Genomic DNA, 12,001 nt, shown 5'->3' with positions numbered 1-12,001 from the left:
GCATGTTTAAAATATGCTTTTAAGTTCTTTAAAGCAACAAGAACTCCAAGAAAGTACCTAGGTGCTCTCAGGAAATGTTTGTTTCAATAGGAAGCTCTGTTTATAGGGATAATTGTCTTTAAAACAAACCAAGTTTGTCCCCAGGGAATTAGTGACTGCCTGTCATAAAGCTGCCACTTAGAGAAGTTGTTGGGACTCTCTGGTTCATTGACCACATGCAGAAGGATTTTTGGTGAGTATGGTGTCACCATAGTACCTAAATGCCCCATTAGAAGAACTACCACAGACTTCCCTCTCAGCAGTAAATGTCTTTACAAGTCTGTAACCCAGATTTGCTGGATTTCCTCCTAAGGAAGGCTTAAGAGACAACAAGAGTTCAAAAGTCTTCCTCAGGGCCAAAGCCAATGCTGAGAATCAAGTCCTGTGACACCTCCATTTTGGGAGGGGCTTAAAAATAAAAAGATATTCTGTAATTTCTTGGGTTGATGACGTTAACACAAAACTCTGGAAAATTTCTTAGGAAAGAGGCAGCCCACAGATACTGATCAGTAGGACACAAAGGACAGAGGGACAGCAATCCACAAGGGAGGGATCAAAGGTCATGACTACATCGAATGTCCCAAGAGTGAAGACTAGTAAAACCAGACAGAAAGAGCTGCATGCATGCAAGTTTGACTTTCCCAGGGCATGTTCCCCCTCAGCCGAGGAAGCTTGAGGCAAGTTTCATGCATGAAGGGAGCAGTAGGTGAGGCTCATAAAGACCCACATAGACACACCTTCCTTCGCAGAGTCATGCTATTTTGTTTCTAGGTGAAAGAAAGGCTTTACGAGAGCTATAACATTTTGGCTCTGTGCTTTGGTGAATATTAACAAGTTTTAACATACAATGGATTCTTTTAACTTAGAAAATCTTCATACTCATTTTTTTGCCAAAATGTTTAAAAAATTCGGAACTAATTTTACTTTCTGACCATGAATAATTGTCATTGAGGTGATACATTTTTTGGAGTTTGAATAAAACATGATAGCTTTTCTTATTTAAAAGTAAGAGGAGGAATAAATGTCAATGGTTAATGAATAATTCCAGTCTTGTTCCAATAATGAAAAATCAATTCTCTAAGAATGGATTCATTTGGTAAATACTCAAAAAGCATTAATCAATTCCATACCTAACAAGTCAGTATATCATAAGATTACCAGTGTGTGAAGGAAACAGATATTCACAGGTAATAATCATCATTTTTGAAAACTGCATAATGACCATTTCACATTCATTCTCTGTTACTAATTTAAGTGATAATGTAAGTCAGAATGATTTGAATCTGTGTTTCTAGTTTTATTCTCCGTTGTAGTCACTTGCTCTAGGCATTCTTTTCCTTAATTCTAACACGCTGCTTGCAAATTCTGGGCTAGCCTATTCTTTTGAAAACCTCCAGGATACAAAGCACACTGTGCGCATACTCCTGATGTAACCAGGCTGTGGCAGGCCCTGCTGAATTGTGCATGTTTGTGACTTAACAGCTTATGACTGATGTACTCTGAGTGCATTAATTCTTGCTTGTTCACAGCAGATGACACAGATTGAGCTCATGGTGAAACATCTCCTCCGTTCATTCAAGTTGCCACCTTTGCCTTCTATTCTCCCTGATTATTTGTGTGGTTGGTTTTTGCCTTGATAAAAATCACACAGTTATCAATGTAGAATTCTATTTTGTTGGCTTTGGCCTATTTTTCTATCTTACATTATGAGTTTTTAAAAAGTCAAGATTTCAAATATGTATATCTTTATACTACTCACTTGCATTCAGAATGCTCATTGAATTTCTCATCCAAATGCCATAGGTACAGTGACAGCACAGGAGAGCTCCATCTATTTCCTTTAACACTTGGCGTAGTCTTTAACACATGTATTTAACCGGTAGGTTGCGATCAACCAACCACAGTTTTTGCATTGTTTGCTAAGATGTCAAGACAGAACTTTGGCTAATAGGACATTCTGATCACCTTCTAGTTTTCACTTTTGGAGGGAAAAATTGTTAGAAAGTCAAACCAAGAATTGTACAGAAAATATAATGTAAAATAATAAGAACCACTTCATACATGAAAACGTCTTCCCTAGGAATAGCTCTAAAAGTTCACTCTGAACTTGGGAAATGCTGACTTTGACATGGGAAACCTGGCAATCCTGAGTCCTTGCACCAAGAGAAGCCCAGGATAGACACATGGCATGGTGGTTTATGGAGCCACTCCTATTCAGAGGTCAACAACAACTTGAAGCAATGTGAGAGAGGCCACCGGTAGGTCTATCCATCTTTCTCCATGACTTGTGACACTACACAGCTTCCTGTCCTACTCACGTACTCAGCCTGGGTTGGAGTTCTAGTTTCTCCCACTAGGAACAAATGCAGACAGTGCTTAGCAGATCACCAAGTAATTATAATGATGCAGTTTCATTTCTATTACACACAGGGAAACAATTTACTGAACATGATTTATGAGCATTTTGTGTCTAATGAAAATAATGTCTTTAATGTAAGAATTGTTATTTTTAAATAACTCAAAGGCATCTAGAAGGTCAGGGTTTATCATATATCCTGGGTGAAGATAACCTTATGATAAAACATCAAAAAGCACTGTAAATTCTTCCATCTTACCATTTTATATTCTTTCCAGCCCCTTTGGAAATCCAGACTTCCATCTTCACGGTGTTGGATTACAGTCCAGCCTCCCCCATTCACATCCATATTGCAAAATACCTGAAAAAAAAACAGGAAAAGTATGGAAAGTGGAAACTACAAACATCTTAAGGAAATGTATGTCTGACACATTTCAAAATATAAATGGAGTGGACAGGTCTAGCCTGTAAGAAGAGGAAAAAAGCTACATTTTAGACATATTATTACTTACTTCTCCCACAATTTACACTTGTGCTGCACCTGATAACCTCCCTCAGGAATCTTTAATTATTTCTAAAACTGTATTGGTCAGCAGAAAACTAGTTTCAGACCACAATACAGTTTTAGATGTTGGGATGTAGCTCAGTGGTAGCATGCTTGTCTTATATGTGCAAGGCCTTGGGACCAACCCCTAGTACTCCCCCATTTTTTTTAAATCTCAAATTGAAATAGGCACTTGTGGAAGTTTACATTTTAAAAAACTTCCTAAAGTTCCCAATGTGAAATACTGTTCTGTGGCCAAAATATAAGGCTCAGTATTCTTTAATATATTATTGTAAAGTCAATGTAATTAAGAACAAAAGATTCACATTTTTATATTTTATTGCCAAACTCTCATGTGCTTACATACTATATTATATATACTGTAATAATTACTCTTGTTTGATCAATTTTATACTAGAGACAAAATTGTGTGAATAGAGAATAGGTTGTTTAAATTTTAGTAATGAACAATGTAGCTTATGTATGCCATCTGACAGTGGCAAGCTTTTCTTTCCTATATAGAATGGTTATTTGAAGATTCAATGCTTATTTCAAATTATTCTACATACAATAGCATTTATTTTAAAATTGATTCATTTTCTCCATACTTCTGTAATGATGTTGTCTTTGGACAGCAGTCCCTGTGACTCATGGCATGTGAATATGGCAGTTTGATTTTTCAAGAGCTGGACCATGGGGAATAACATTCCTCCACCAATTGAATAATAAAGCACATTGAAGGTTGGCTAAAGGTGTGAAAATGAGGCAACAGCAGTGAGCAGGCACTATAGGTAGGCTGTTTTCCCTGAGGCACCATGTTAGAGCACAAACGGCTGAAGGGTATGAACACAATGACCAGAACTGTCATTCACAGCAGAACTTTTTCGTGTACTTCTTCTGAGTGAAAGGAACTAAGACACACATGCCTGTGCGTGCATATGAATTAGGACAACTGGTCCCCTGAGGGTTCTACCTCCAGTTTCACACTTACCCTTCTGTCCTTATTATCCCTAGTAATTGACTCATCTTGAAATTCATGAATTTTAAATTCCCTTTCTCTTCCCAAGATTACTCTTATGCTAATCTTCTGCATTTCTCCATCTGCTTTGTGTCCTTAACATGACTCCTAACAAGTCTGCCTTTAATTATAAAATATTTAGTTATCCCCCTTAATTCTAATATATTCATCCACTTATTTTTTTCACTCAATAAGCATTCTTGGGCATTGAGTCTATATTATGATTGAGGAAATTATGAGGAATATAACATGGATTGTGTCCTCAAAATACCTTGACATTTCAATACTGACTGTTCTCATAGGGGTAAGAAGGTAGTAGAGTCCATAATTTTCCAACTTTAGTGACTTTAGAATGACAGCAGTAATAACATATGTAGAGACTTGATACAAAGAGCTAACAAGTGAGAAAAGAAATGATTGTTATTTTGGACACTTTGTGTTGCAGGTTACATGACCACACAATAGAGGGAGTATCAGATAGTAATTAGAGATGAGATAATCTACTGGAGGCAGACCAAGGGTATATGAACAAGAAAATGATCTGTCACTAAAAATGATCTGTCAGGTAATTTGAAAACTTAATATGCATTTTGTAACTTAATCCCAGAACAGCTCGTGAAAGTACGATTATTATATTCACTCTACAAATGCAACACTGGGGTTTAAAATATTTAAGTAGTCTACCAATGATTATACTTAGCAACTATAATGAATCTAGGATTTGAGCTGAATTTTAACTAGATTGAGGGTTTGAGCCCTCTGTATGCCTAAGTTATTGGTAGTAATGTAACTGAAAGCAAAAGCTGATATCATTAAAGATCAATCTATTATTTAAATAAGTAAAGAAAATGTGTTTATAGATGGGAGGAGTGGTCCACGAGTAGGTTTTAGTAAACAATTGGTATAGATAATATACATCAGTAACTTGTAAGTGGGTCCGTTTGGTTTTATTTGTTGTTGTCTCGTTAGCAGCGGGTAATTGATTGTAGATATTAAATGAATATTCATTGTAATCATAAGATAAGAAAATGTGATTAAAGAAATCTCAAGAATATATGGGGTTGGGAAGGAGAATAAATTAATCAACTATTTGAGAGAGGTAAAATTAAGTGAATATTTTAAAATATGTACAAACTTGAAATGAAGGGAACATTAGTGACCTTGGCCAAAGAGATTTCAGAGTCTTCATGAGACTAAAATCAGATAAAAGAATTTAAACAGTTTAAACGGAGCACAGGTGGAAATTTCAAAGATGCACCTGGGGCAGCTAATGTTTGCAAGTAATGCTAGTGAAAATATCAAGGAATATTCTGCTAGGAGAAACTAATGACACTGGTTTCTTAATTAAATTTTGCAGTGCATTAACTGAATAATCCAAAGAATGAATCTGTCTATCTATCTATCTATCTATCTATCTATCTATCTATCTATCTATCTATCATCTATCTATCTATCATCTATCTATATATCTCCCTATTCTTCTTTCTTCCTTCCCCCATTCTCATTCTCTCTCTCTCTCTCATTTGTCTCCTAATGGACTTTTGCCTCTAACACAAGTTGGTATCCAAAGCTATAAAGCCTACCTACATACTCAGAAAAATACTTACCACACTGATAAATTTACAGTGTGGAGAAAACTGTGCTATGAGTTTTTAAAGACAGTTAACTTGTTAATGTAATTGTATGCACTTGTTTTACATCACTCACAGTTTTTTCCCCAAACACAGCTTTCCTTTTTAAAAGGAGGCATCCAACAACTTGATATATTAAGTGCTGAGAATGCGTTTTAGGGGAAGACCCAGAGAAAGACAGAGGGAGTAGTCACCAGGTTGAGAGGCAGAGAAATAAGTTAAGGGACTTAAGTGGGTCTGATTCCTGTGGACACACAAGAGTGACAATGATAGCAGATGCCACTGCAGGGATGTGAGGACAACAGAGCTCAGCTGACTTGAGGGCTAGATTCAAGTTTCAACTCTGCTTTCTCTCATTTTTTTTCTTTTTCCTTCATTCTTTCCGTGTGTGTGTGTGTGTGTGTGTGTGTGTGTGTGTGTGTGTGTGTAAGATTAAGTGTACATAGAGTACTTCAGGAGTGTTTGGTATAAGAGCTAACCACTGCTCTTAGATCTCAGATGTACTTTATAATAATACATGCAGGTTTATACTATGCATTACTTATTCTAAGTATTTAGCATAATATTTGTGCATTAAAGTATTGTTATATGTGACATTAAACATGATTTACATTTATAATTTATTATAAAATTGTACAGGATATTCAAAACAAAAATATACAAGTGTTCAACAAGTTTGCCTTATGAATATGATTCCTGGCTTTTGTTTATTAATACTGGCATTATGAAGATTGATCATGTTAATTTGTATTTTATATCTATTTAAGAATTTGGATTCAATATTGAAAAAATTAAAGAAAACTCAATTTTTATCTACAGTCAGAAGAAAAAGGAAAAGCCTATTCCTAAAAGATTAAGGACAGCCCTGGAATAAATGATCAGTTACAGAAGGATTTGAACATGAGAGACCCGAAGAGTTCACTTGCTGGTCTTGTGTGGTCTGTGTTATCTGGCATGCCCTTCCTGTGGATGGGGCCCTGCTCCATTTACTGTGTCTGTTGCATCTATTGATTCGATGACTGTGGCTTAGCTCTGTCCAAGAAAAGGCTGAACTGGCTTCTTCCCCAGGCAAGGTCAAAGCTTTCAAGCATTAAACACCTTTTAACTTAATACGGAGATTTAAACCCAGACAAAAAGGGGGAATTTGATTCACATACTTTTTATGCTTCTGTGCTTTATACAAATTGGAATGATTAACCTTCTGGATGTTAATTATTTTTCCATAACCTTAAATGGAAATGGCTTAACATATTTGTTACAGTCCCTTTTCAGGAATTATAGGAATTATGAGTTCAGAAACAATTTTTAATATTTTAGAATAAGACTTCTGATTTAATGGTTTGTTTTTGGATGAAGCAAACTGACTACAGGGCATTTGGCTTTAAACACTTGTGAAATGGAAAGAGAAACTCTGTTTCCTTCTACTGTGCCTTGAAGGGAATGCAGAGGGAGACCACCGCAGACCACGGACACTATGAAACAAGGAAAGATAGAAAAGATAGAATTCTCATTTTCTATTTGCTTGACAAATTGAATCATCCTAAACTAACACTTTTGCCTTCCACATGGCATTTGAAAAACAACACATTTCAAACTTTAACGAACATTTTTTTTTTTTTTTGACATAGAGCAATGCCAGTCAAAACAGACTGGCAGCATGCACAGGACCTGCAAAGGTTCAAATCCCAGCACTGAGAGGGGGACATGGACAGAAGCTCCCATCCCTAACAAAGATGTTGTCTCTAATTGGCATTTACTAGCAAAGGAAAAATTCTCCAATGCAACTTCACAGGGTAGATTAACCACGCTTAAGGACAGGCCCTATTCCCAAAAGTAGAATGCCAACACAAAAGACCTTCTGTGGCATTTTTATAGATGTTTTGTCCCACATCACTAAGTCTGGGTATTTTTTGTAGTACTGGTCCTTTGCTTGTGTATTATGGCTTCTGATTTTTGCTTTTATGTTTTTGTGTGTGTGTGTGTGTGTGTGTGTGTGTGTGTGTGTGTATGCGCGTTTGCACATGTATAGTGCATATCTTGTGTTTTCTCTTTGTTTTTAATTGTTATTATGGTTTGTTTTCTTGTTTTCTAAAGAAAGAAGGGCAGAAGGCATTGAGTTGCATAGGTAGGGCCATGAGGAGGATCTGACAAAGTGAACGAGGGAACCATGATCAAAATATAGTGTATGAAAAATATGTATGTTAAGTAAAAATATGGAGCCGGGCAGTGGTGGCACACGCCTTTAATCCCAGCACTTGGGAGGCAGAGGCAGGCAGATCTCTGTGAGTTCAAGGCCAGCCTGTTCTACAGAGCGAGATCTAGGAAAGGCGCAAAGCTGCACAGAGAAACCCTGTCTCGCAAAACCAAAAAAAAAAAAAAAAAAAAAAGAAAGGAAAAAATCCGAAATAAATAGTTTTGGTATACTGCAGTCCCCACACTTCCTAAAGTATGAGCATTTGCTATCAATTGCTTTTCTCTGTTGCCTTAAATACCCCACTTTTATTGATTGCTTCATATTCCATATCACTTAACTCAGTTTTAATGTTGTTAGCTTTTATAGACCTGAGTTTCCTTAACTTCTAATGAACTTGTGAGAACATTACAAAAAGGAAAAAAAAGGGGCTTTGATTAGGCATATTCAGGGTAGTAGCAACTGTTTTGTTGATGATACCCTAGTCTGACTGGCAGGGCCTAGAAATACATTTTCTCAATGCCTTTTATTATCGTTAGAAGAATGTCAATGATTTGGATCAAAAGGAAAGAAAGTGAGGCTATATAAGATACAGAGAGGGAAGTAAATTTTAATAACTTGCTCACTCAGGTCACACATGTGTCTTCTTCATGGGACTTTTGGTTGGTGAAACTCCAATTATGACCCATGTAAATAATTATCTTTTTCGAACTCTGATAAGTCTGGAAACAGATGTTTGTTTTCAAAGCCAATGTTCAATAGTTATCACATGCATAATTTGGGCAAGCTGCCTTTCTGAAATTCTAGAAGCACACAACTCCTTGAGTTGTTGAAAAGGAAAAGTCAGTGTGTCATATAGAGTTCTATTCTGATCACCTCATCCTTGTATATTCACAGTTTTGTGTGTTTCTTTGTTTTATTTTATTTTAAGTCATAGATTTCTTGATCCAAAGACTAACGCCCAAACCCCACAGGAAAAGCCGATGACGTCACAGGCCTTTGTGAGTGGCTGAGGTGGAAGCGCGGGGAGGACTGCGCATGTCCCCTTCACCCCTTCCAGTGCTTCCTCTCCCGTCTTCCCCACTCCCATTTGTGGAGCAAAACTGAAGGCTTTTTTTAAGAAGAAAATGTTGTTTCAAGAAAAGAGAGAAATAGTGAGACAACCTCACCCAGGAGCCCTTATTCAAATCAGGATCCAATGACAGGGGCAGAAAGAAATCCAGCCTTTGACTGGGCCTGGATTCTCACCCAGACACCTGACCTTGGTAATGGCGTGATATCTGGCACACTGGTCTCCAAGATTCTCTTCCCTTGCTTACCAAAATGCACAAAATCAGAAAAAAAAAAACCCACTAGGCTTGGTGGATGTTCTGATGCTTTCGTTATCAGTGCGTCCTTTTCTTCATTTTTTTTTTAATTCTAGTGTTCATTTATTAAGGACTTAACTATGTGCAGAAAACATGCTTGGCCCCAGGAAGTCATAAACAAAAAGCCACAGTTCTCCCTTGTAGAACTTTAGTAATAGAAATGTCATGCAACACTCTTGGGGGAAATTCAGGAAGGCCTTTCATGAGCATTCTCACAGGATTCAAGAAAATGACGACGCATACGCAGGTGTGGGAAAGGGCCATGGAAAGTGTTTTATCTCAGAAGAACAGGCCTCTGTCTTGGGATCTTGTAAATCCAGACAAGCCATTCCATGTTAAAGAGCAGGTAGCTTTCTTGCCTCTGATCCCACTGTCTTTGGTTGCCTCGTCTAAAGGTCCCGACATAATCTCCTTCCTAGAGACATCGCTAGCACTACACTTCTGTAGTACTTGATTACTCTGTCTTTTGGTAAATGCCTGTCTTCTCTATTACACACAGAACTGCTTGTTTTGTATTTGTGTTCTTAGACAGTGACTGGCAAATGAATGGCATCTAATTAATTGTACTGAGTGAAGGCATAAATGGATGATTTAATGAACAAATATGCAGAGGTCTCTAAAAGAGAAAGGGTAGCAAGATGTTGCTTAATTGCTTCCACATTTACCTTGGACACTGATCAGACTCAAAGATAAGTCTGTTTTTCCAACTTACACTTGAGTAAGTATGAGGGGCACATCCTTTCACTATGCTGTGTTCAAATAGTGTATGTTTCTCCCACTTCAACAGGCTCAATAATTCTGCAAATAGCTGGATTTGGCCAGCTCTTACGCTGGAAGGCATATGCTCCCTGACATCTTGGGACTTTAGAAGATGATTTCTAATGCTCCCCGCATGCACTAAAGGTAAATATGGCAACAGCATGTAATTTGTGGAAGCCAACATTTTTTAGCACTATGATATCCAAGAAATGGAAAAAAAATAAAAATTTATGTAATTAACAGATCAGATCATTAACAAGGCTTAGAGGACATCTGCAAAACGGGGTTTTCATCCCCTGTGGACAAGAGAAACACAGCCTCTCTCAGAGAACAGAAAAGAGCAGCTGAGGTGTGTGTGTGTGTGTGTGTGTGTGTGCATGTGCATGTGTGTATACATGCATAGGTGTACACCAACATGTATTGTGTTTACCAAACTTACAAATTTATTTGATTGTACAGCAATTCAATCAGAATCTGTTTTACACTGCATGAACAAGCACTTCTGATTTTACCTTTTTGGGTTCTGGCATATTATTAAAATAAATAGTGTAGATTCCACTCTTATTAAAACCAGCTTGATATACATCCGCACAGTCTCGAAATGGTTTCTCTTCTTCCCTTTTTCCTCCCTTTAGCAAAACTGCAAAATAAAAGAGAGATATTATAATATAAGAACTAAAAATATTGAGATCATTACCACCATATGGACTACAAACAGCAGGTCTTTGCTGGCTTCACACAATCTATATTGCACACATTGAAAAATAAAACATACCACCTACTAAGTAACTGGTTAAGTTGAAAGGGAAAAAGCTGTGGATCAATTTTCAATTACATATTAATCTTACATCAATTTATTTACTTTGGTTTTTTATAGCCTCAAAAACTTTATCTTGATGGACAAATTACATAATTATGTGATGCTTCCTATTGTTAGCAATTTATGGCAATGTTTCCTGTCAAATTTATAAAACATTCCTATCTACATTTCAGAGAAAAGTTTATTTATTTATTGCACTGTTGAAAATTTCATGTTAGGTACATGCTCTACCAATGAGTTGTATTTCAAATCCTAGTGTTTAAAAATGTAAAAATAACAAAAAGCAACAACAACATAAAAAAAGTCAAATGAAAATACCTTCTGTGCCTAGAGGTAATGGTGCACACGTTTAATCCCAGCTCTCAGGAGGCAGAGGCAAGAGGATCTCTGTGAGTTCAAGCCCAGCCTGGTCTGGTCTTCAGAGTGAGTTCCAAAATAATGTGAAAACATTTAAAAATACAACATTCTTATTAATTCTTTGAGAGCTTCCTACATTCATATAGTGCATTTTGGTTGATTACCCTAACCCCACCCCTCCCAACTTTATGTCCTCCTTTTTCAAATGACTCACACAGACTAATACTTTATGCCTATCTACTGTTCCGTGTGGGGCCACCCAGTGAGCATAGGTGACCTGCCAGGTCCACACCCTTGATGAAAACTAACTCTCCTTCCTTCAGAAGTCATCAGCTATCAATAGCACCTCGGTTCCATGTATAAGCTTGGAATCCCTGCTTCCCCCATGCTAGAATCTTGACTGGCTGGATCTCACGAAGGTCTTGTGCAGGCAATCAAAGCTGCCATGAGCTCATGAGTACAGTGGTTCAGTCAAGCCCAGAGGACACTGTGTTGCTCCAGCCTTCCCTGACCTCTGCCACTTACAAACGTTCCACTGTCTCTTTTGCAGTGGTTCCTGAGCCTTGGTGAAAGGAGTTGATTATAGACTTCCCGTTTACAGCTGAACAGTCCACAAACACATTTTCTACACTTTGACCACTTACCAGTTTCTACATTAATCACCAGCCACTACACAAAGAAACTTCTCTGATAGTGTCTGACAGCTACATGAATCTATGAGTTAGAGAAATGCATTTAGAGGGAAGTTTGACACCATGTCCATTTTGCATCGTAGTAGTAATAGTAGTAGGTTCACCCATGAGGGTTGTGAACTCCACAACCATGGGCTGTTAGACAGATTTACAGGACTAGACTACCCTTTCCCCCTGTAGAGTGGCCTAAAATGCAATCAGAAGTTAACTGGCTACCCCCATAACAC

General features: G+C 37.4%; 1 protein-coding gene across 3 annotated transcripts in view; it reads right to left on the bottom strand.

Annotated features, from left to right (window-relative positions):
• Positions 1–12,001, bottom strand: part of Angpt1 (angiopoietin 1) — a 250,764-nt gene that overhangs the window by 46,636 nt on the left and 192,127 nt on the right. For all 3 annotated transcript variants that reach the window (XM_059247853.1, XM_059247852.1, XM_059247854.1), the window contains exons 5-6: positions 10,418–10,545; positions 2,655–2,756 (exon numbers count right to left, since the gene is read on the bottom strand). In XM_059247853.1, the coding sequence (XP_059103836.1) occupies positions 2,655–2,756; positions 10,418–10,545 (230 nt within the window). The remainder of the gene's footprint in view (positions 1–2,654; positions 2,757–10,417; positions 10,546–12,001) is intronic.

This window comes from Peromyscus eremicus, chromosome 20 (genome assembly GCF_949786415.1).
Source record: "Peromyscus eremicus chromosome 20, PerEre_H2_v1, whole genome shotgun sequence".
Classification (NCBI taxonomy): Eukaryota; Metazoa; Chordata; class Mammalia; order Rodentia; family Cricetidae; genus Peromyscus; species Peromyscus eremicus.
The sequence above is the reverse complement of the archived record's forward strand: the minus strand, read 5'-3'. Positions and strand labels throughout refer to the sequence as shown.